The sequence below is a fragment of the Pollicipes pollicipes genome, unplaced genomic scaffold, assembly GCF_011947565.3.
Source record: "Pollicipes pollicipes isolate AB1234 unplaced genomic scaffold, Ppol_2.1 Scaffold_7261;HRSCAF=8764_pilon_pilon_pilon, whole genome shotgun sequence".
NCBI lineage: Eukaryota > Metazoa > Arthropoda > Thecostraca > Pollicipedomorpha > Pollicipedidae > Pollicipes > Pollicipes pollicipes.
Window position 1 is genome coordinate 39,160,915 of NW_023597054.1, and position 24,583 is coordinate 39,185,497.

Here is a 24,583-nt window from a genome sequence, read left to right on the forward strand (position 1 = left end):
AGTGAAACTTTTTGAGCCGGGCACCCAGTTATAAAATGCTGCGTACGCCTCTGGCTCAACTATGGGGCCTCTGAATTTGAATAAAATATGTAAATCTACAAAACCTCAGCTTGGGTAAAAGTGTACTAAAAAAATGCAGGTGACAGATGCATGTTCTGGCCTTCTGCCTACCAGCAGAGGCAACCTACCCCATCCTCCTCCGGCTGTGTCGCCCCGGGCCTTGTCGACAAAACGGCCCCTTTTGGTGTAAATTTGCTGTGGTCCGAGGATCCAAGTACATGGGACAAACAGGCCTCGCGGCCGGGAGGAGGGTGGCGAGAGACCCGGATTTTGTCCAGGAGCCCATGAAGGCTCGATCTCGATCGATCTCTCGATTCTCCACGATCCCGGAACAGACCTCATTCTTGAGCAGCTTTTTGACGAAGCGACGTTTTGCTTAGCTGGCTGCGTTTGGCTTCCATCCTCTAGACTTGCGTTCCCTTACCTGCTTTTCATTTTGACTTTTGCCTTGGTCTTTATCCTTCTGCATTGTTGCTTATTCGGCATATTTTAAAGATTATTCAGACAGAGGGGGAGACAGAGCCAGAGGTCTCTGCTCACATCTTCTAACCGCTTTCCCTCTTCATCGGCAGCCATGTCGTTCCGGGTACGCAGCAGCAAGTTCCGCCACGTCTATGGCCAGACGCTGAAGAAGGAGCAGTGCTATGACAACATCCGGGTATCCAAGTCATCCTGGGACTCAACCTTTTGTGCGGTCAATCCCAAGTTCGTGGCCATAATCGTTGAATGTGGCGGCGGCGGCGGCTTCATCGTCTTCCCATTAAAACAGGTGGGTTTTTTTGGGTTACCTACTTGCGCAGCTCTGTTGCGCAAGTAGGTAACTTAACGGCATTAGGCAAGATTCATCGGGTTGGTTGTGCTGGATAATACGGCAAGCGAAAGTCCGTTGTAACATAACCGAGCTTTAGGGTTCGCTCTAATCCTGCTCGTCGAGTGGTGAGTCTACCGTACTCTCCCCTCGATTGTTTTGTTCGGGCACCCCAGCACATTTGCCATTACTGGTTGAAGAATGTTTTGGCGTTGCGTGGCGAGCGTTACACGTCGCGTACCGCCATTAAATGTGCCTAAAGTAGCGTCGGTGATGTCGAAGTGGTGCCATCAATCCGTATAACACGTAACGCTATTTCTTTGCAAGAGGCCTTTTTATTCAGCTTGTTTTATTGTTTGTGTAATAGACTGCGCCCTGAAAGCAATCCCTGCGTAAAGGGATATTTTATTCGATACAAAGGCCAAAAAATCAATTTTAGAAGGTCGCCGTGCTTCACAGTGTCTTTTTTATTAAACGAAATGTTTCACGTTTGAAGGTATTGAAGCGAGCATCAGATATGATGAGATAAGTTCAGTTATAGCTATTGGTATACTTTTAAAAGAAAAAGACTGCTCTTGGCAACACAGTTTCACAGTGTAGTAAATACGCCCCTTAATAAGTCATTGTTTCATTACGTGGTCGTACCTCGCACAATGTTGATTGAGAGCCAATTTACGGCCGTCATATCTGAAAATCCTGCTCACAATCGCGAGATGAACAGCTGAACAATCACATTTGTATGGGCTTAGACCGCCGCATAGCTAATGGAACAGCAGGATTTGGACGTCGTTATTATCGCGTCATGGATACTTGGATAATCCGGAAAGAGTCATCTGGAAAAAGTCTGCATATCTCCGTGGCCGTGTAGCTCAGAATTAGGGCTTAGATCATCAGACGGCCAGGACTGTGAGCTGTACCGAAGGATCTTGAAAGTGGCTATTTCGGCTTGAAATGTCATACAAACATGGAACATTTCCTTTAACTACATATTTGAAATGATCGCAATTACAATAGAAGCAGAACAGGACCGTTCGACTTGGTTCCCACACTCATCCGTGCAGGAGCATCAATAGAGTTCAGCATTGCTGTCATGTCTACCAACCTTGTGCGTTGCAAGTGCTTGTAATTACTTTTTTGTTTGACAGTGACGAAAATTTGAGAGCTTTTTGTCTGATGTGGATGTGTATGGTGATGATATGCATTCCTGCGCATTGTGCCACGATCTGCAGCCGATCGTGACATTGATCAATGATAGTGGATTACATCAAACAATGAGACCAGCGCTAAGGGTTGCTTAGCCTCCGTACCAGCAACCTTTCTCTTCACCAACGCACTCAGCAGTTCTCAACGCGGCTACAGGTCCCGTCCATTTACATTGCAATTGATTGCGATCCACTGATTGCACTAGCTCCAGCCAAAATATGCCACCTGGCGTAAGGACCCGTGACGATGGAAGTCTGTAAGTCAAACTTACGGACTTTTTGGCCGGCGGCAAACTTCTCTTTACGATGTAAGCATATGACATCTGGTGTCAGGGCAAACAGACATCAGTTTCGAAAAGCCAGTCACGTAAGCTGTGTGGTGGCACGTTTCTTCTGTTAATTGCACGCTTAGACGGAAAATGTTTGAAAAGAAGGTCGACTCTCGGTTGCGTTAATGTGAGTGCCGCACCGTCCGGTCTCGGCGACGCAGTCAGCAGCGCGCCGCGGCCATAAGTGGGAGGTCTCGCGTTAATGCGCGGGTTGACCAGGACCTTTCTTCCAGTTCCCTATCGAATTTGCTGGGTTCTTAGCCGACACAGCCGATACGTGCTGCCAGTATGATACAGCATTGATCTCAATGGCGTTGTCTTACGAACATTCAAGACATGGCACCCGCTCATACTTGAAATGTATCCGCTAGCGAAACTTCTGCACCACGCTGCCGCCAATTAGGGGCTGCCAAATATTCCGGGGAAGGTAGAAGGCTGGTACCTACTCTACTTAGATTTCTAGCACAATGCTGAAATTTATATAGCAAGCTTCGTTCTACCAATCTTCTGTTTTCCTACATAAACCTTTCGCAAATCACGAAGTCATTCCCGTACTCCAACCCCATAGGCCAACGTATGAAACCAGTGCATAAAATTAAAGGATTGTGTCTTCCAGAAATGGTCGCCTGATTTACACGCGGTCTGGTGTGGGGGTCAATCTGACCCCTCCTCTCCCTGAAGATTTCCCAGAATGGTTTCCGAACAGCGTGGCGTAGCCGTACCAAACCTTGCACAGCTATAGGCAATTGCATAGTAGATTTTTTGGTTCACAACAATTAGATGTACCGTGTCAGATCGCTGACATACGGTTGGTGAGAAGTCAGACCTTTATTAGAAAAGCCTATTCATTTCTGCTATTGTTTTGATGAAGGCATGTTACCGAAATATCAACCCAACTATATCACCATTCTCTTGTTTTTCCCCGGGGAATAAGGCTATTGCTACCGTCTTATCTATGTGAATAATGCTCATCGCTAATGTATCGAGCAACTTACGTAAACATGTATTTTGCCCACCTTGGTGAAGTGATATTGTTGTTCAACTCAACTCACTCACCAACTTTTATGCCACCACGGTTTTCAGTAGTCCGCCATTTCTTTGTTGGGTACGGCATAGGCACGGCCTACCTGAGCGCCATCACCGCCCCAGGTACGCTGTGCCTGAACGTAGGCTTGGGCCGTACCCGCGGTTGTTCTGAGTTGCATCTCTGATCTTGATAACCAGCTATGCCCAATCCATCCGTGTATCAGGCTGTAGTGAGAATAAAGTCCTAGCATGTGACGTCACGAGGTCACTTAGTGTTGGAACGGTGCCTGCTGATCTTGATAGCCAGGTATGACTAATCCATCCGTGTAGCAGCCTATAGTGAGACTTAGGTCCTAACATGCGACGTCACGGGGTCATATAGCGTTGGAATGGCGTACCTGTAAGCGCTGATTCTAGGAAAATCACCTGCACCGCTGCATAATTTCCCGCCTTGATATCAAATCGTTTTATTTCGCGTTCTGGTGCCGTCACAGGGGAGCTTCTTTTGTGGACGGGGCGACTTTACCTGACATCTTATGATTGATCGAGTTGAGTGACGTCGCTGGTTCAGCATCCACAGTGTTTGTAAACGCTCAAGTATGATTTATATTCTGCTCCAGGTGAACCTAGCCGGCTGCATTATCTTGTAATAAAAAGACCACCAGATCCGTTGAATCGCTTTCGTCATCCCGTTCTCGCAACCGGTACCCTCAAGCGGAACTGCAACTTATACGCACAAACCAGCGCATATAAATCGAACCGCGCGCCGGATGCGAAATAGGCCCGTCCGGCAAGTGCGTTTTAAACACGGTTGTTCAGTTTCGCCGTGCCAAATTCATTGCTGGCCGGCGTGCTCCGGCGCACATTGTACCTCGTGTGCGTCACTGATGTCAGTGGTTTTGTCGCCTCACGCACTGCGCGGCCTGCGAGCTCGTGCGAGCTGGTGCCACTGCAGGCCGAGCGGCGTCCTCATCGCCTGAGCAGTGGCCAGCTCAATGACCTGTGTGTGCTCTTTGTTTGTGCGGCCATAGGCGACGGTGGCAGTCACAGGTAGGTGCACGCCGGCCTGGGCGCCGTGGCCGCCACGCCCCCACCTGTGTCGGCCCCCGCCCGTCCCCTCTCCCTCCCGCCGCCTACCCAGCCGGCGCCAGTCCAGCCCGCGGTGACTCACCGCTATTAATAGGCGCATGTGGCCGGCATCGTGTATAGATATGGCTGCCTGGGCCAACGGTAGGCGGCAGCCCACACGGCGCGCATCATGTGTCTATCAGTGAGCATGAGTAGCCCGCCCGCCGCCTCCCCGTCCTCCACCGGGCCACATCACCGAATATGGGCAGCGGCGCACGCGGCGGCGGCGACCTCGCCGGGTTGGACAGCCCTGCGTGGTGGCGGGGCGCGTGCGTCGGCGCCGCCCGGCCACCAGGGGCGCAGGGGTGTTCGACCTGTCGGCCAAGGTTAGGCGGCGCGGCTGGCAGCGGCGCCGTCGCGGACGTGGCGGGTCGATTTTTGCGGGCTGTCCCAGATCCGTCGCCGCCCGGTCACGTGTCAGCCGGGCGGTCCCACGCGCCGCCGGCCAGATAAGTCGGCGCCGCGGGCCGCCACTTTGACGGCACCATGGCCCTGTTGATGACGCGGCCCGTTATTTTCGGCATGTTGTCCCCGTGTTGCCCCCGCCACGTTCGCCGCAGCGATGACGGCATGAACGATCAGTGGCGTGGCGGTTTTCCAGCCCGCGGCCGTCGGGCGGCAACTTTCACCGCGCCCCGTCTGCGTCCGGGCGGCGGCGGCGCTCACCCGGGGTCACCGAGCCGCCGCCCGCTGACCCCCAGCCGGCTCCGGGGCAGCGGAGTCGCGCGCAGCCACGGCCGGGTGGCCGATGCCCCAGGCGGGCCGACGCCGGTCCGGCCAGCGGCGCGCCGCCTCCGGCACGGCCCATGTGTGGGCCATATGTGGGCTACGTCGGGGTCGCCGGGCCGTTGTCTTAGCGGCTGCGGTGCAAGGGAGGACAGACGCCTTGCCGCCGATGGCTGTTATCGGTCCGCCCTCTGCACGGTCGAGGCGAACTTGGCGGCACGATAGCCGCCCACGGTGGCACCCGGCGGCGACGTCCAGCTCCGCCGCCAGCGTCGAGGCGCGCTGGCGGTAGCAGCCGAGGCGGTGCGCGGCCGCTTTGAGGGGCGGGCGAGAGAGAATTCCGTGCTCCGGTCTTGACGACCGAACCTAACCGGAGCTGGGCTGAGCTAGCCACCAGGGAGTGAGAGCGAGAGTCGAGCATGGTCGTGATCGGTGTCATGATCGTCAGAGGCAGAGATGGAGGGAGGCAGAGAGAGATTCAAACGTGCGGAGCGCATCAGTAGGTAATAGGCATGCATGCGGAATGCAACTTCCCAGCCCGCCAGTTTCTGACTCGCAAGAACCCGCACGTTTTCGACTTTGTTTTGGGCCCGACTGCGGGATTTTTGTGAGTCAAAGATTTTGACGCGCAAAATAACTTTTTTTTTTGCTCTTTTATAAGTTGAAATCGTCCCAAAGCTAGAGTTTGCTGCCAAACACAAAGCAATCATGAAACAAACATATTTTTATTTTTTATAGCAAGAGTACCAGTGACAAAAAACCGATGGCAGACAAGGCACGCCAGGAACCTGGTGGCACAAATCGGTCAGTTTTATGCATGCACCTCACTGAAAAAGTTTTCACGCGCAGTACTCTGTGAAGTTTCCGACTTTCGAGGCGTGCGAATGATAACAGTAGCTCGTTTGGTAACGTGCCGGATCCACAACCGAGAGGCCGTGTGTCCATGGTCGTGTGTTTTAATTTTTTGAAGTTCCCAATGAAATATGCTGAATTGTTTCGTAATAGTCGATGCACGCCGTCAGTGTTATGAAGTTTATCGTTTGTTGAGAGTTTCTCGCGAAAGTTCTGTAATTCTGTAAAATACGCATTTCAGTGATGCACGCATTCACAACTGTAGCGCCGCGTCTCGTACCTTCGGTTGCCGGCCGCCAACTGTATGTGTAAACTAGAAATTAAGTCTACATTGCTTAACTAGTATTTCTAATTTTATATTTTAAATTATGTGCTGAACTTCGCTATACCCGGTATCTATTACTCTGGGTTGGACCAGGTCGTACTCACCAGTCATTGTTAAGCAACAGCTAGCAAACCTTGTCTGAACATGGACTGTCATTCTGGCACATTTATGCACGGGAGGGTCTTTTGGTAATATTTGCATAGCGTGATCCGCCCTTCGGTTGTGACATTGGAAATAAGTGTGGCGTGATGACGATAAGCCGTTGTTTATTCGACGCTTCTATGTTCGCGCGGTGCCCGGTGTTCTTTTCCAGATCTTTGCTTTACCATGTCCTTGGGGGCTTATCCCGATAATAATGAAATAGCAGACTTAACACGCTCTCGGGTGGGGGGGGGGGGGGGGAGTCAAATTGCCCTCCCCCCGAAGGTTTTTCCAGAGTGGTTTCTGAACGTCGCGGCGTAGCCGCGCCAAATTTTCATAGCAGTAGACAATTGAATAGCGGATCGTTTGGCGTCAAAAATTTAGGTATACGTTGTAAGGTCACTGACCTATGGCAGGTCGAAGTCAGACCATGGTTTCAGCGAAGGCAATTTCTAGGAAATCCTTCAATCTGATCTAGCAATGGAGTGTTAGACGAAGCCATACATCTCTGAGATGTTTTCTTAGGCAACACAACAGTTGAATGAGGAAATTATATTGACCTTAGGTCAGGTAAAAGGTCACACCAAGATCAAACCAACCTGCTTTGTTACTCTAGGGCTTGCTGTATGGGATAGTTTCTGGTGCTCATTTGGAATTGATTGATAGCAGGAACCACATTATACATCTTCTATGGACTTCTTAGAGGTCAGAATAGGTCGTTGACCTAAAATGATCCAGGTCAACATTTTGTTTTAGGAACATGCTGCCTAGCGTAATCTTTCTCGCTTAGTCAAATGCAAAACTCAAAGCAATCTCGCATGATTTTGGTCACCTTGACCTTCAAAAGGTCAGAAAAGGTCACTGACCTTGAATAGGCATGTGACCTTTTGCTTAGAAACGGTTATCTAGGTTCTGGGGGCACTTTGGAGACCAACCTGGAACTTGACCTTGTTCGACCTTTTCGACCCAGAGATCATGACCTAGGAACCTAAAACTTTGACCTAAGTGAGTTCACGTACAGGTCAACACACCCTGTGAACTTGGTGTCTCTAGCTTTCTTAGTTCCCGAGATCTCAACGGGGGGAGGTCAAATTGACCCACCCCCACCCCCCACCTGAGCGAAGGGTATCTAGCCGGACACCCGGGCGCGTGTTAAAGACGGCTCATGTGAGGATGTTTGTTCAATATTATTCCAGGCGGCAGAAGGTGATTCCTTCTTCGACCCGGCAGGTTGTGGTGATAAATTTATCCAAAATCGGTTGCTTTTGGATCTGTGTATTTTTGTTTACCTTGCTGTCTTCTTTTATTGTGGGTAATTTTTCGCGTTTAATTTAAGTTGTGTAGCACGTTCGTGACATGGCTTCATTGGGTCATTAGTTTGAATGCACTTAGCATTGTACAGAATTTTATTGACACCGGGTAATGTTTTCAATGACGTTGTTATGTAAGCTTGCGCATGCGCTGTGTAGACACCTATGTTGGTTCAATCGGTGAAGTGAGCCACATGATGCATGCGAGCAGTACTGGCAAAGTTGAAGTTCCTGTCTTTACCCATTTCTGTTAAATGTTGATATGTTCTCTTTCTCCCCAGGTTTCAGCTGTGTTTATGTAGTGCATCCCGAATAATCAGTATTGTGTGGACATATTTGGACGAATGAAAAGAGAGATATTTGGCTGAAATCGAATTTGTTTTAATTTGTATCATTGTAGTGCATTTCGGGGTTGTTTATTGTCTTTCGCTTGTAGACATGCTCGTTCATGCTCGCATTAATGACTTCTTGTCTTCGCGCGTATATGGACCTGACATGGAGTAGTGACCAATTCAACGTTTTTGTCTTTACCTGATAGATTTTCAGACGCTTAGCACAAATTGGTCATCGCAGACGGAAGCGGAAACATCAACCCTCTCCTGACGGGGGGGGGGGGGGGGGGGGGGGGAGAGGACCCGCGGAGTGAGAATTTTGATTTGGGATCTCAGGGCCGGATTGTGTTTTTCTCTATCAGTTTGGAGGTGAAGTTTTGTGTCCGCTTGCATATGCAAGTTCAAGTAAAAAGGAAGGTGTTGCCTTGTGGAATCATAGTTTATTGGCAAGATTGAGTCGCTTCACTTTCCGTGTGTTTTGTTTATTAACAGCTGCCTCAGCGAGTTTTGTTGATCATCAAATCACCCTAATTGTGTCGTGTTTATGCTTCCAGGTACATGTTTTGACTCATTTAACGAAGGCTTGAATAATGTGTACTTCACAAACAAACTGCTAACATTGCTTCCCATCTCACTGCCTCAAGAACACTTCTTTTGGGGCTAATGTGCCTGGTTACAGCTTGAAGCCTTGGAGAGCTTATCCTTTGGGCCCGCATGCAACCTCTGAACATTACATCTTCCTTTACCGTTACCTCTGTCCCAAAACCCTCCGTAAGGTCATGTGTGTAAGTACGGGAGAGGGCTGCGAGACCATGTGTGTCTGAGATTTAGTCAGAGAGCTTATGTCCTTCCATGTTAGTATCCAGCCCCTCCCCTAGAAGAAGCTTGAACAAAGTCAGTAGCTCAAAAGACAAGGTCAAATAGTAGTTACCGACTCGCTGGCTCTTATAACGCGATGCAGGGAAGTAGAACATTTCAAGTATTTATAAGAACTTCCATTCGGGTGGGGAGGGGGGGGGGGGAGTAACAGCTAACCATTTCCCAGCCTCTCATTCTATCCCCAGGAGTATGCGACACCTGAACAGCCAAACAGCACCCATTTAGAGTTATTGATATGGATCTGTAGGATTGAAATACTTAGTTATTGATTAACACTGATGGACGGGTTTGAAACTGTCTAAACAGTTTGGAATATTCAACATCGCGGCCATAATAGAGGTTTGAAATATATATATATATATATATATATATATATATATATATATATATATATATATATTAGCTGCCTTTTAGACGAACATTACATTCCGGGAACTGAAACAAAGACATTTGAATCGGTTGGCTCTCCATCTGACTAGTCTACAGGTCCTTTCCTTGGTTGTATATCAGTGCTAGTTCGAGACTTTGATGCAAGGGTTCGATCCAATTTCTTTAGATACAATTTTTATCGATTTTTTCCTCTTTATTTAATATTTTTTGAACACACGTTTTTTCAATTCTGAGCTCGAATTCAAACCCAAATCTACATATCCTAATGTTTGAATCATAAAATGCTGTGAATCCCCAGCTCTAGCAAGCTTTCCTAGTGCACATTGATGCATATCCCTTTGACACAGAATGAATGCCTCTCGATTTCAAAACCTTGCAGCATGTTCACAACATTCTTCAGTAAGCCATTTCTCAGTAGCACAAACAAAAGGTGTTTTTTCGTAAGCAACGTAACGCTTGAACTCATCAAATTTAGATGGGCTTCTGTTTTGTTCCGCTGACTTCCCATCGGATACCATGGGGTCAAGGCGGTCTAGGCATCCAGTCTTGTCCACTTATCGAAATACCCCCATGTTTATGGTGTAAAATGTGCTACGAAATCTTCAGCCATGTTCACGAATGCATAAAACACGGACTGTAACGTGCTTGCAGTGATCCCAATGGGCCTTCTCGTCGTACACCTCGCGGTTCGTAATCCTTCCTTTCCATTCGCTCTTTGCGTTGAGAAGCTACTCATCGGCATGGGTTTCGCGCTTCTTCCTTTTCTACCATATTCGATTTCACATGAGCCGATGAAACCCGAACTGATACGCGGCACCATGGGCCACTTTCTGGTTTCGTAAGCAATTTGTTTTCATAACAGATGGGCATCCACTTATGACGCAAGCAATGTCGCCCCCCCCCCCCCCCACGCCAAGCAATAGCCGATCACGCGCCGGCGAGCTCGGAGAGCAATGTCTCCGAGACAACCCCGAGAACGGGGGAATGCTCCCGGGGACGTCTGCGGCCGACTCCGGCGCGCGTGGACGCGAATGTAGGCAAGGTTGGCGCGGGGCTGGCGTATACCATGCGGCCGACTCCGGCGCGCGCAGACGCGAATGTAGGCAAGGTTGGTGCGCAGCTGCCGTATATAATGTGCATTGAGAACACAGAGGAAACTAGACCCGATGAGAAGGTTTTGCGATTGGGGTGTGGGTGACGACTGATGACATATCGTTGGTGGGTGTTGGAGAAAAAAGTCGTTCAAGACGGTTTGTTGGACGATAGAAATTAATGTAGATTAGCCTGAGGTTTTTGTTGAATAGTGTGGTAACCGTTGAATGATCAGTCTGTTTGCATTGGCTGGCTTCATGGCGTTTTAACGCATCTTGTCAATGTTTCAGCTCTTTTATCCGAATGGGTCGTGACCCATGACACATATGCGAAAGTCATGACAGTCAGGTTTTACTACATCATTAATGCACTTCACTTGTTGGCGATTGGGACATGCTGCTTGTTTGTTTTATGAACGTGCTTGTTTGTTCAGCTTTGGTTTAAATCTGACACGTCTTCCACATGTACTCAAGCATGAATCATCTTGAAACGTTCGTCATATTGCGCCGAACGTCGGTAATCCTGTCGTAACGTGGGAGGTATCACATGACAGATAGGCGAAATAGTTGGCCTCATAAGCGGGTTGAACCTTAACCTACCAAAGACGGAGCACACAATTCGAACAATTGCCAAGTGGCATAGTGCCAAAAAATCCAAGTTGCGTTTTTCCGATGGTTGTAGGTAATATACTCAAATATACCAGTTGCATAGCAATACAAAACATGCGTGATCACAATGACCTAGATTGATATCAGCGGTCGCAAATTGACGCCGATAGGGAACAAGTACAGTTGGAGGGCTTTGACAGCAATCGTTGCGTCGGCCCTTCCCCCCACCCCCTTCAGTTGCGATCCCTAGTTAAATATTTACAAACCAAATTAAGATCTAAGGTTCGAAAAATAAGGTAATAGATGGTGTGTTTTGCGTGTGAAATGAAAATACAGTGAAGATGGACGCGCGGAGTTTCAGAGAATTTGTCGATGCGTCTTTCCGCTACCAGCTACGAAATATGACGCGTAAACGTAATTATTTTTTTTCCGATTTTTGATTGCAACGCGTGAGCGATACGGCCACCATCAGCCCGAACCACCGCAGTTGCCTCTGCGCGCACTGGCGGATGCTGCTCCTTACCATGTTTAGTGACACATCCTACGTATTCGTGGCCGGAGTCGCCAGTCCACCAGTCCCGGCACTGGCGGAATGTAATGAGAACAAGGTTAGCGCAATGAAAAGGAATCTGGCACCCTCCCGCAAAATCTCCGTCACACGTTCAATGGCAGCCAATGCTAGCTCCTTGGCATCCATACGGGTGACCGGACCGCGGGCCGACGGCTGAAAATAGCCTCTAAGGCAGTGCGGAGGCGGCCTGACGTGGCGCGACGGCGGGAACACCTCCCCTTGATCACCCTTTGTGAGATGGTTAAGAAAGGGCCATGCTCAACTTGCCAGACTCGATCTCGAACCGCACTGCCACAACAGGCCGAAAACCGCAGAGCCCTTTTTATGCCGTATTAAACACAGAACCACGTCGGCGCTTGCCGGGCGCTGGGGTTCTCGACGTTAAACCAATCACAGGCCATGCCGGCCGGCTGCCATTCTGCGAACCATTTGGAACCATTTTTGGGAGTTTGACAACTGAGTTGAAGTAAGAGGACCGGAAGTAACCAAACAACATGACAAAGTCGTAAAATATTTCCTAGGTCACTACTCTATTTCTTCATTTCTCCACCCGCACCTGTACCCGTACCCAGTCGTGGATCTTTTCTAACCCGACACGGCCTGCACTCGTTCCGTCTGGGTACCGGCGCATCATTCCGACCCGTGAGGGCCTCTACTGCAGACAAACACCCGCACGACGCCGACTGAGCATTGATGAGGCACTGAGGAGGCCGGCCGAGCCAGTGACGGTGACGTGCGCTCGTACAGCCACGGCGCGTCCGGGCAGGCCCGACACGCGCTGGACCGGACTCTTGCCGCTGCACATCATCCAAAAATGATCGACGGCTGGGGACCGCGCCAGGCGCCATCCCGGCTCGGCCAAGCTGGGCGCAGTGCTGCGCCGGCGTGCGTGCCGGGTCAGGGGTCATCCGTGGCGGGCCTCAGCGTGACCTCTGACTGACCTCTGGTGTCCACAGATGGGTCGACAGGCGCCGGATGCGCCCATCGTTGGCGGTCACAAAGGACCCGTGCTAGATATTGCGTGGGATCCGTTCAACGACAACGTGATTGCGTCCTCGTCCGAAGACTGCGTGGTCAAAGGTGAGTAGATGGCCGGTGTCGTGAGACTTGGTCGGGTGTCGGGTCGGGTCGGCCTGACCCAGCTGCTGCAGTCGCGGGCTTCCCATGTACGCCTGCAAAGGCAGCGAGCGGCGGGGCTCTACGGCACGTAATGGGACGGACTGTTACACTGTGTGGGGTGACCAGCACACCGCGAAGTTTAGAGGTCAGTTCATTCTGTTCTTTTCGAAAGATGGGTGCAATGATTGAAGGTTTTGTGAGACTCGGTGCTGCTGATGTAACACTTCGTGCGTCGTACTGACACTGGCAGTTGAATTTTTCGCAATCCATACCCGTTCTTCGAGGTGCTTTCTGGTTATGGCTGTCATAGGCGATCGCGACCGTTATCGCGTCGGAAGCAGGGGCGGTGACTCCATGCAAGGTTGGAAGCGCTGCTGGTCGGCTTACGCCCCCGTCCAGGTCCCAGATTTCTGCTCCGGGGCGGGATGCCAAACGTGGCGGGTGGGTGCACCGTGCACTCCTGCGTGTATCGCCCACGTGGAGTGCTGAGTGTGGCGGCTGGATGCACAGCGCACCCCCGCGTGTATCGCCCACATGGTGTGCTGAGTGTGGCGGCTGGGTGCACAGCGCACCCCCGCGTGTATCGCCCACGTGGTGTGCTGAGTGTGGCGGCTGGGTGCACAGCGCACTCCCGCGTGTATCGCCCACGTGGTGTGCTGAGTGTGGCGGCTGGGTGCACAGCGCACCCCCGCGTGTATCGCCCACGTGGTGTGCTGAGTGTGGCGGCTGGGTGCACAGCGCACCCCCGCGTGTATCGCCCACGTGGTGTGCTGAGTGTGGCGGCTGGATGCACAGCGCACCCCCGCGTGTATCGCCCACGTGGTGTGCTGAGTGTGGCGGCTGAAGCCGAGCTGCCGCCTGCCCACGGTCGGCCGGCCGTCCGGGCGCCGGGCTCGCCAGTGGTCTGCACTCGGTGGAGGGCGCACCATTTGCCCGGTCCAGCCGGCAGATGAGGGAAGACGTAACCGAGGCGCACGCGGCGTGCCGTGCCAGGCCGGCCGGCCCGCCCGCTCGAGGACCACTCGTGAAACCGGTCCGCCGGTCCGCTCACTCCACGGGCGACTAGTGGGCCGTGCAGCGGTGCTGGGGCGGCGGCGAGCGCCGCTTTGTGGGCCGTCGGCCCGGCCCGGCGTCGTGGCCCGCCTCACCCACGTGGACGCGCTGCGAGTCGGGGCGATTAGTGGGGCGCTGAGCGGCCGATTGCCGTATTTGGCATACGGCCACGCGGCGCCACCGGACGCCGCCCGGCGCAGTGACGTCATGGCGACGGCCCAGCCCAGCCGGGCTGATTCCAAACGCGGCCGCCGATAGGCAGGGCGGCACAGTGCCGCCTGCGTCTCAGTGTTGCCAAGAAGCTGTCATGCTCAACTGCGTCAGGGCGCAGACACATGTTTTTCTGCGTCGCCACTCTATTACGGGCAGAGTAGGAATAACAGAAATCTTGATGCCGTCGGGGACATCCTTCGCACTCGGCGATGATATCCAATTTCTTCATCATATTGTGTTACATAGGCTGTCTGTTTTCTCTGCGGGAGTCAGCATGCCCAGCTTGCCTTCAATGACTCGCGGAAACGTGAAGTTGGCTATGCATAGACGGCGTTGAGAAGCGGCCTCCCGACCACGCCTGGAGCTGACGGGTCGGCGCCGTGCCGGCAGCTGGCCGGCCCGGCGCGCCGCTGGCCTGCCCCCGTCACGCGCGCTCGCGCCGTGAATCGGTGCGGAGCTGACCTTGCACCCGTCGGCGGGCGTCACTAAATTCACTGACCTAGACTACTGACTGAAGAAACACACTGACAAAGGCTAGACCTTCACCAACACGCACATTCTCTGTTTTGTATATGTGTGTGTGTGCGTACGTGCGTGCGTGTGTTTGTGCGTTCTTGCGTTTTTGGAGATTTTTTTTGTTTTGTTTTTGTTACATCGGTTCAGCATTGAGGCGTGAGGTCACTCACAGGTCAGCACACAGGTACTGGGGAAGGGATAGCAAGGCCGCTACACAGACGCAAAGCTCCACGAATGCTCATAGCCGAGCTGGCTGAGTGTCTGCGCTCCCTGAATGAGCCGTGGTTGGAGTGGCTACCGTGCCGTGTCCTCCTGCAGTAAAGCTCCCCTTGTCCGGCAGTATGGCAGCTGTACGACTACGGGCTGTCGCGGACAATGACGGAGCCAGTGGTGGACCTGGTGTACCACCAGCGGCGCGTGGGCCTCGTGCTCTGGCACCCTTCCGCCAGCAACGTGCTGCTCAGCGCCGGCAGCGACAACCTGATAGTCGTCTGGAACGTTGGGAACGGCGAGGCCATGGTGGTGATCGACACGGTGCCTGACCAGATCTGGTCGGCCAGCTGGGCGTGGGACGGCTCCAAGCTGCTCGTCACCAGCAAGGACAAGAAGATCCGCGTGCTCGACCCGCGCTCCGGCGAGATTGAGGAGGTGCGTCACCCGGGACTTGTGGGCACGGCTGTACGCGCTCGTGCCTCCGGGACTTGTGGGCACGGCTGTACGCGCTCGTGCCTCCGGGACTTGTGGGCATGACTGTACGCGCTTGTGTCCCCGGGACTTGTGGGCACGGCCGCACGCGCTCGTGCCCCCGAGACTTGTGGGCAGGACTGTACGCGCTCGTGCCCCCAAGGCTTGTGGGCACGGCTGTACGCGCGCGTGCCCCCGAGACTTCTGTACGCGCTCAGCGGGCTGGAAAGGAATGAGAAGCGAACTAAGGAACGATAAGAATGAGTGAACTAGAGAGTGAACTGAGTTAGAGAGCGCAGAACCCGAGTCCTCCATCAGATATGCATGTTGCCTTTTAGTCATATTCAGTCCCATGGCGATTGCCGTGAAGCTACTGACGAGTCGGTATCTCGGAATGCAGTCCTAGTGCATCGGACGTGACAGCTGGCCCGCGGTTTGTGTTGTATGTCAACTGTGCCGCGCCCCGTTGCCGCACCCTTTCATTCCCATCTCCAGTAGGCTTACCTCCGTGACCAAATCAAATGACTGACTTGTGGTTGCCTCGGCCCTATCTTTGCGGTCTCACCAGCAGCTAGTTCGTAAACAGGGGGTGTTGCCTGTGCCAGAGTACACTTGTATGTAAGTGCATGACGCTTTCTGGCCATTGTTAGGAGGCGGTGTCGCACGAGGGCAGCAAGGGCTCCCGGGCCATCTTCCTGAAGAACGGACTGGTGTTCACCACCGGCTTCAGCCGGATGTCAGAGAGGCAGTACTCACTGCGGGCGCCCGGCCACCTCAGCGATCCCATCGTCATGGTGGAGCTGGACACGAGCAACGGCGTCATGTTCCCGCTCTACGACCCTGACACCAACCTAGTCTACCTGTGTGGCAAGGTAGGGCCCGGCGCAAATGGGCGCAGAATGACCCCTGCCGTCGACGCGTCCGTTAACTCAGATCATTATCATCATCATCATCATCACCGTAGGGCGCGGCGCGAGCCAGGCCTCGCCTCATGAAGCGGGTTTGCTGCCGTGCGAACGCACGACTCCGCGAGATATTTAATGCCTAGGATCTTTGTTTGTGATTTCATGAGATGTAGGTTTGTTGTAGTGCTGACTTGGTTATAATTACATCCATACCACATTTGGAGCACTACAATCCTGTTCATTTTGCTGGCAAAGTTGGAAATAACTCCAGGACTTTAGATGCAATAGTTTGTCGTCAATGGTCAATGTCGGAGCAAGGAAAACGGCGTTTCGTTTCGCTGTCCGCATACAAACCTAATTAGCCAGCCTTAGTTGTCGCGTGAAGATGCGTTCGAAGAAACAACGCAGCTATGAACATCCATTTTGACCAGTTTGTGGTACCTCTTCAAAGCTATGCAGATGGTTGGGCCACAATTGTGTGGCAATTTCAGATATGAAGGCATGAGTGCAACATATCCGGCAAGGAAGTGGTTGTGATCGTTTTTCGATAACGGAGCTTATGAATGACGCAGACACCCAGAGTTTTTGATGCGTCTTTGCTTGTTCAATTTTAGAAGTCGATTGAGTTTTCAACCGAAATTCTGTGGAAAATGCGAACTCGAAAACAAATTTGATGTTGACCAAAGTTGTGACTAGTTTTCTACAACTCAATTTGTCCATGTTTTCATCCCGTGTACTCTGCAAGAAGGCTTTTGTGCGTGTCATAACTGAAGTATGGATGCAACCATTTACTGGAATGTGACTTGCTTCCCGTAAAACACCGATCATTATATTCATTTGTGAACAGAGTAAGGTGGATTAAATTGTAGATCATGTATTGTGAAATGCATCTCAAACTGCATGTTTCCACCGACACTTTGAGCATTGCTGTAATCGCACGAGGAGTGAGCATCACGTTGGCGTACTCACTCACCTGTGCTCCGCTCGCCAGGGTGACAGTGTGATCCGGTACTTCGAGATCACACCAGAGCCGCCGTTCGTCCATTACATCAATACCTTCCAGACGCCCGACCCCCAGCGAGCAATAGGTCGGTGTCCGAGTCAGGAGGCTCACCACCTAGCCGAGACGGGCTGGCGCTGCAGCTCTGCAGAAGCAGTGACCAGCGGCGCGACTCGATTAAGTTAACTGTGATCAGATGGACTGTGGAGCTGATGGAATGACTTGGTACCTGGGGCCAACCGGCGCGAGCTTGACATCCTAAAGCGTATCCTTGTGTGGCCGTTGAAGGGGGTGTACGATGTGCAGCAAACTTTCAAGCTTATGAAGACATGGCAACAATAAAGAAATGTGAATTGCGACCTCTATATGAAGTTCGAAAGGGGATGTCACGCCTTGGGGGCATATTTCAAGAACATAGTCCGGCGTAACGTCGGGACCAGCCAGGTCAAAGGTCGTTGGTGGGTTATGTTAATGTAGCACCACCAGGATAAAGTGAGGAGGTTAATTGCAATTATTTCCCATTCCCAATTTCGCTGTCAGCGTTCTGTCCCAGCACTACACGTTTTCTTTCGCGGTGACCCCCAGAGTGTACCACTAGTCAGCGACGACCGAAGTTGTCGTGACTGCCGTCTTCATGTCAGTTGTGGCCGTCGTGACGACGACAGAATTTGCCAGTGGCTGTCGTCAGCTGGTGCAGGCTAGAGTTGCCACTTTTTATCCGGTGTAACCCGCGCAGTGCGTGCCTGCGGGCCTAAAATGGCACCTGTACTGGTATCATTGGCGTCAGTACAAGTGAACGTTTGTGATTGGCACCGCGGGCGGCGACGGCCATTTACCAGAAGCGCACCGGTGGACCTTGGACCAGTGCGTCACTAGAGACCGTGTGGGACTCTGTTTCCCAAAGCTAGAGTATGATTCGAAAAGGGCCACAGTGCAAAACGCGACAGGGGAGAAGTCAAAGCCATATTAATACGTTTCGTTCATTTTGTATGATGAGAGCACCATATTTGTATATCTTCTCCCTGATTAGAGTATGTTGAGCTTTTGAAAAATGTATTGCGCAAACATTCCGGTTTCACACCCACTAGAGAAAAAACAGCCCAGATGAGAAGCATTACTTTCATGTTGGAGGTAGTCCAATTAGCTCATTTCTCCCGCCGGAGTGGCTACCTCCTTTCGAAATTGGGAGCTTTTCAGAATGATTTCGAGAAAATTGGTGGTCACATAAATATTACAGCAGTATTAGCCTTATTCCTCGGAGAAAAACCAGGAGAATAGATATAGTTGGGTTGATATTTCGGCAACATGCCTTTATCTAAACAATAGCAGAGGCCTGTTTCTGGTATTGTAGCGATAAAGTCATGTCGCCAACCATCAACCAAACTATATCCCCATTCTCCTGGTTTTTTTCTCCGATGAATAAGGCTAATACTGCATTCTTATCTATGCGAATAATGTTCCTCGCCAATGCACTGAACAACTTACGTTATTTTAAAACTGGTGTTCCCATAAAATCGGACGCGCCTGATCTAGTAATTTATCAAAAGTGCCAAGAGGTGGCATACTCCCATCAACAATAGCAAACGACATTACAGCACAGTTTCCCTGGCTGACATTGAAAGAGATATTCACGTTTGGTGCCATGAAAAATACTTTGGAAAGCAACCCTGCAAGGCGTACGTGAATATACAAATCATGACATAAACGCATTCACTTTAATTCCCAAATGCAAAGAAAAACTAAAAGAGGAGCAGCCCCGTTTATGCTTTTGGAAACGGAATTTGAATTTCAACTTTCCAACATGAGTTGTTACTAGTCTTCATGCTGTCGTGCGATGCCGCCGCTCCACCCAGACGATCGATTAATATAGATTGATCGAGATATCAGCGGTGTTTCTGTTAACGAGTGCTGCGAGTGTCCATCTTCCAATGTTCTTTTTGCCCATCTTGCCATGGCCCGTCTCCCGTTGTAGCCGCGCCTGGCATGGTCTCGCCCTGCTGACGACAACGGTCGCTTCACCCGTAGGAATGATGCCCAAACGAGGCTGTGACGTCCAGGCATGCGAGATCTCGCGGTTTTACCGCGTCAGCAACAACGGCTTCGTGGCTGTACACCCGTTCGTCGTACCGCGGAAGGTGAGAGATGAGAGTGTGGGGCTGTCCCCACGCCACATCACGTGACCAGAGCGGCCGACTGGAGAGGGGAGGACGCGCCCCGCCCCGGACAGAGGTCGGGTCGCCGCAGACCCCGCAAACGCGCTGTCCGCGGCTCGTCCATGACCGCCCGCAGGCCATGTACGTAGTTCGCCCCAGCCGCCGGGGTCGTTTGGCGACGAGAAGCCGAGTGGCGTCATTGCGATGCATCCGCCATTAGTTGCGTTTGGCACGCACCGGTGGGAATGAACAAGACGTATGATGAAAACAACTTCATCTTGTTCCCACAGCTGCCATGCAGAGCTTTGTGGCGTCTGGAAACGACGACGCTTGAACTCCTCCAAAATCGCCGTCATAACCGCGTGGCCGTAACTACCGCCAAATCCAGCTGTTGCACTAGACAGCGGTTCAGAGACACCACATTTAAAGCCAGAATGAAGCACTTAGTTGCCTGCGCTTGAAACAAATTCCTGTATATGCACGTTGACATCATGCATTCAAATCCTCGATTGCCCTTGGCTTCGGGATCAACGAAACGAAATGTCACTTACACAGAGGTCGTTTTTTCATTAAATGCCCACCCTTCATGCATTCGAGGGTGTCATGCTATCTGATATTCATCGGCTGGCGGTTAATCATTGGGCACGTATCTTGAACTGTAATATTTAAGCCACCCGTAACTTCGTTGCCACTATCAAGAACGTCGTCAAACTTTCTCAATTGAATCCAGAACCCAAACACCAATCTTGCGTGCCAAATTTAGTGACGTCACGGTGGCCATGCGCCCTGGTTATTTGACCTGAATGCGGGTTGTCACCCACTCCATCCCATGTCAAAGGAGCTAAGCGACTGCCTGGCGTACGGATGTGGTGACGCCGCTGGCGGCGCCGGGGCCGCTCACCGGTCCGTGGCCCGCGGTGTGTGGTGCGTGTGCTTTGCGGGCCAGCTGGCGCTGACGCACGGTGTCTGGCCGGCTGCAGTCGGAGCTGTTCCAGGAGGACCTGTACCCAGACACGATGGGCGACACTCCAGCCATCACCGCTGAGGAGTGGCTGGAGGGCGCCAACGCTGAGCCCATCCTGGTCTCGCTCAAAGGTGAGCGGCAGTTGGTGCGAGCGCCTCGGTCTCGGTCGCGGGTCATCGGCGCCGGACGCGCCGACCGCACCGTTCGCGGTCAGCTGGTTGGTCGGGTCGAGCAGTACGTACTTTCCGTTTAGAAACAGCTAAAAGCAGGCTTGGGGGCTGTGTAGAAAAGTCGGCTTCGTTGAACGCCGGAGAATGTCGACAATAAGCTTAAGCATAAGGAAGAATGGGAACTCTTGGCAGTGGGCAACAAGATCGAAATGTCCGCATGTCTCAGAGCTAATGTCACTTGCTGGATCCCTTTTAATAATGCAACGGGGGAGGAAGAAGATAATGGAGTGCCAGGTTATTGGCGCTGCGTGGTTAAAAGCAACGTACACTCAAACGTTTGATGGCGATTCGTAAGCGGCTTATTTCTCCCTCATTGCGCTGTACTTGCGTCGTAGAAATGAACCCACTAGTTCGAGTGATGCACCAACCTTACGTGCTCGCACCGGGGCTAAGAAAACTGCTGCACTTTTTCGGACCTGATTATAATGGCTGGTCATTTTCCGGGCCGTACACCCAAACACACCAGGCTATCATCTTACGATCTGTTTCACAACCTTGTAGGGCACTTATCCATTGTTCTTTATGTTGTGGTGGCAGAAGTTCCTGACTCCCGGCAGCGTCGGTACCCTTTCGACCAATATCCTCATGTCCTCATGTCCTCATGTCCTCACGTCGTGGCCCGTGCTGCAGACGGTCCGGTGTTCTCGACACCGAAAAAGGAGCTAAAAAAGGTGGTGAAAAAGGCCAACGTGCTGGACAAGAAGAAGACGGCCTCGCAGATGCAGCAGAGCTCCGACGCGCAGGGCGTCGGCTCGGGCTTCTCAGAGCAGCAGGTCAAGGAGCGCGTGGAGGACGCCGTCGCCGCTGCCACCAAGGCATACGTGAGTCGGCCTAGTGTGGCAGCCGGTTGGTGTGACGTCCTGGGCCCATGGTCGTGTACTGGCGCGGGTGGGAATCAGCGTACTGACGATAGTACGTGTGGTGACCCAGGATTAAACATATAGGCGATATAGGTGTGGGGCCCAGAATTGTCGTTTTTAAAGTGCTGGCCGCTGTCTCCGCTTTCAGATAAAAATGAAGCCATAACATCGTAAGTTTTCTTTGCAGAAGCTTTTGCAGGTTAGATGACGCCACTGTTTGTGTAGTTTGCATGGTGTCGGTCGTGCTTTATGTGAACATGTATATGCTCTTCACTTTTTTCCTCCTCACTAATAGCACAGTAATTTACCAATGACATAGAATGATACCGATGATATTTCCTGGTTGAATTTTAGTCACTTCTTTGCTTCCAGAAAAATCACCTTTTTTGGTATCCAGTGTCGGTCCGAATGTTGTAGAACAAGTCACAGTGAGCACTGAGCTCAGGTGCATTGTTTCGCAATGCTCGACCCTAATGACGGCGCCAAAATACTGTCCCCAACCACCCGCAGAAAAAAAAACTAATGAAACTCTTGAAGCGGGGAGCTGCCACGTCTGCAGACAAATGTAACACAAATGATTCCGCTGGTTCGCTGTGCTGGTGGTCTGTGAGCGATGCATGACACTTTCCTGGTCTGTTACCAGGGGCTTTTCGACTTGTTTGACAGGGACTGTTAGACTTTCGACAACTTTTTAACATATTATGAGGATTCGCTGCTATGTGGACCGATCGCTCATGCCTCATAGCATAAGCGCGGCATGTAGTGGTTTACTTTCCCAGAAAAGGAATCGTATACCTTCGTGATTGTTCAGATGTTTGTACGTTTGTTGGCGTATGAAGGGCTGGGACAAAGTGAAAGTCTACATTTACTTCCCATCCGTGGATTTCACTTGCCGCAAGATGCAATATGCTCGCGTTGCTCAATGGTTCACAATGTGTGGTTCAATGTGTACTGCACCGAATGGTGCTGCTGCCCCGGTACCACCAAGTATGTCCTCCGCCATTGCACGGCCGAAATCGGTCCTTCCCCTCCTCCGACCCCCCCCCCCCCCCCCCCACACACACAGACACTGCCTTCCCCTCCGACGCTAGTACACTGCCGTCCTCTGTGACCCACCGTTCCCTCCCCTTCACTGTTTCCTACTCTCTGATCCATACCCTGCCGTTCTTTCCGACCCACACCCTCTTGCTCGGTCGCCATTTCCGACCCACGCCCTCTAGCTCGGCCGCTATCTCCGACCCACACTCTCTCACCCAGCCGCTCTCTTGCTAACCTAGGACAAACGCTTCGACGACCTGATGATGGAAATGCGGAAGATGAAGGCGGTGATCGTGAAGCACGACGACAAGATCCAGAAGCTGGAGGCGCGGCTGGCGGGCAGCGGCGAGTCGTCGCCGCCCAGCGCCGGCCTCAACACGCTGCAGGTGCCTCCGGCCGACGAGCTGGCGCCGGACGAGGTGTGAGGGCGGCGCGCGCCCGCCGCCGGCCGGCCCGGCTCTGCGCCCGCACTGCACCGCCCGGCGTCCCGGCGGCGGCGTCAACCCCGCGCCGGCTGTGTGATATTGGCCGGCCAGCCCGGCCGGCGCGTCCCTCACAGCGCTCCGTCTGTGTGGCGTGTTTTCTACAGCTAACGCCTTCTCGTTATGTACTAATTTTGTATAAACTGTTTGTTGTATGCGTTATTTTAGCGGTAGTGCAGTGAGCCACCGGCGACATTGCCGGTGGGCGTGACACTGCTAACAGCGGATAACAGCAAGACCGCCCGCCGCGGCCGCCACCAGTGATCGTGTGCGAGGTGTTCAAAAGGTAGCATTGAATCGTGGGTCGTGCGCGACGGTTAGGGCATACGCCACCGTCTGATGCGCTCGCCATAGCGTCGCCAATGGAAACGTCACTCCGTTCTGAGATCGCCAATCATGTCGCCCAGCGTTGGCGGAGTTCACCAATTACGTAGCCCCGACTTTGGGCTCGCCAATCACGTCTCCAATTCGGAGTTTGCCAGTCATGTCAAAACGATAGCTTGCGGCAGCAAATTGATGTTTTGTCGATGGTGAATTCACGTGACGTTGTGTGCTAATTTATTGTAACATTCGTTATAAAATGATCGGTGATGCAATACAAAGTTAAGCAAGGCTTTGCCAGACAGCCTCTACACCCATTTCCGAACAGTTCAGGTGTGTCGTGCCCAGATAGTCGCGCGCTCCCTTGCTGAGTTTAGGCCTAACCTCTATTGTGGAGCGAACGTCACAACCTCATGGTGAGTTTCGGACGCATTCATTGTTTTTCCCTGAACTTGGGGTGGAGTGGAGCGCCACGGTGCAGTATCACAGGGTGCCAGAATGTCGTCAGAGGCCCGGCCTTCGTCGATTCTACAAGCGTGAATCCATTTATAGGGGGTGTCTCACATTTGTATGGGGTTTGCAGCTGAAACAGCCATGCTGAAGGTCAGTCGGTGCAGTTTGCAGCCCTGCCTTCTGAAGACCTTGACCCTTTTAGTTTTAGGCTAAGCGCCTGCGATAATGTGCACACTTTTTAAGACCACCCAGTCATCCATGACGCCATAAGAACGTCATTCAAATCTTTCCATTCCATTGGCCTTGGCAGCGGTCAGGGCCAAGCAAATATAATCGCCTTGTCGTTCACATCTGTCGTTCGTGAGTACGGTTTCCAGATATGGCTACCGCCAATTGTCTCTCAATCCGTACGGGGTATGATGTACGTAATCAAGCAAAGACGGATTGAGGAGCATATTTGCTTAGCAGGGAAATTGGGTTGCCTAGTGGAGCGTTTTCTACGTAAATGTACACATAGTTAACATAGTTTACATACGTATATGTTTCAATATCTTCCGATGTAGAACATTCCCTTCGACAAACACAGTGTCGCCAATGAACTCTAAAACTAGTCGTAATATAGGAGATCTCGTTGGTTTCGGCCCATTTGTACTTGCTTTAGGGCGTTACCCGTGCGACCAACTTACTGGGAGGTCATTCATAACTGAGGACGGGGTAGGAGGCGGCACGCTCCGCCTGACAACTCCGAGGTTCTTGTAGTGGACGCCCAGCGCTGGCGGCAAACTTGTAGGCTTCCATGGGTATTTCCAACAC

At 52.1% G+C, this 24,583-nt stretch overlaps 1 protein-coding gene across 1 annotated transcript; it reads left to right on the top strand.

Annotated features, from left to right (window-relative positions):
- Positions 1–634: 634 nt before the first annotated feature.
- LOC119111878 (coronin-1C) lies at positions 635–23,613 on the top strand. Its single transcript, XM_037235734.1, has 9 exons — positions 635–829; positions 12,736–12,859; positions 15,021–15,328; positions 16,015–16,236; positions 17,261–17,357; positions 19,295–19,404; positions 20,403–20,517; positions 21,247–21,437; positions 22,754–23,613. The coding sequence occupies exons 1-9, from the start codon at positions 635–637 to the stop codon at positions 22,937–22,939; spliced, it is 1,548 nt and encodes a 515-aa protein (XP_037091629.1). The 3' UTR covers positions 22,940–23,613.
- The last annotated feature ends 970 nt before the right edge of the window (positions 23,614–24,583 follow it).

Coding starts and splice junctions, on each gene's coding strand:
- LOC119111878 (XM_037235734.1), top strand. CDS start 635: ATGTCGTTCCGGGTACGCAGCAGCAAGTTCCGCCACGTCTATGGCCAG. Junction 16,237..17,260: donor TAGTCTACCTGTGTGGCAAG/GTAGGGCCCGGC, acceptor TCCGCTCGCCAG/GGTGACAGTGTGATCCGGTA. Junction 19,405..20,402: donor CGTTCGTCGTACCGCGGAAG/GTGAGAGATGAG, acceptor GGCCGGCTGCAG/TCGGAGCTGTTCCAGGAGGA.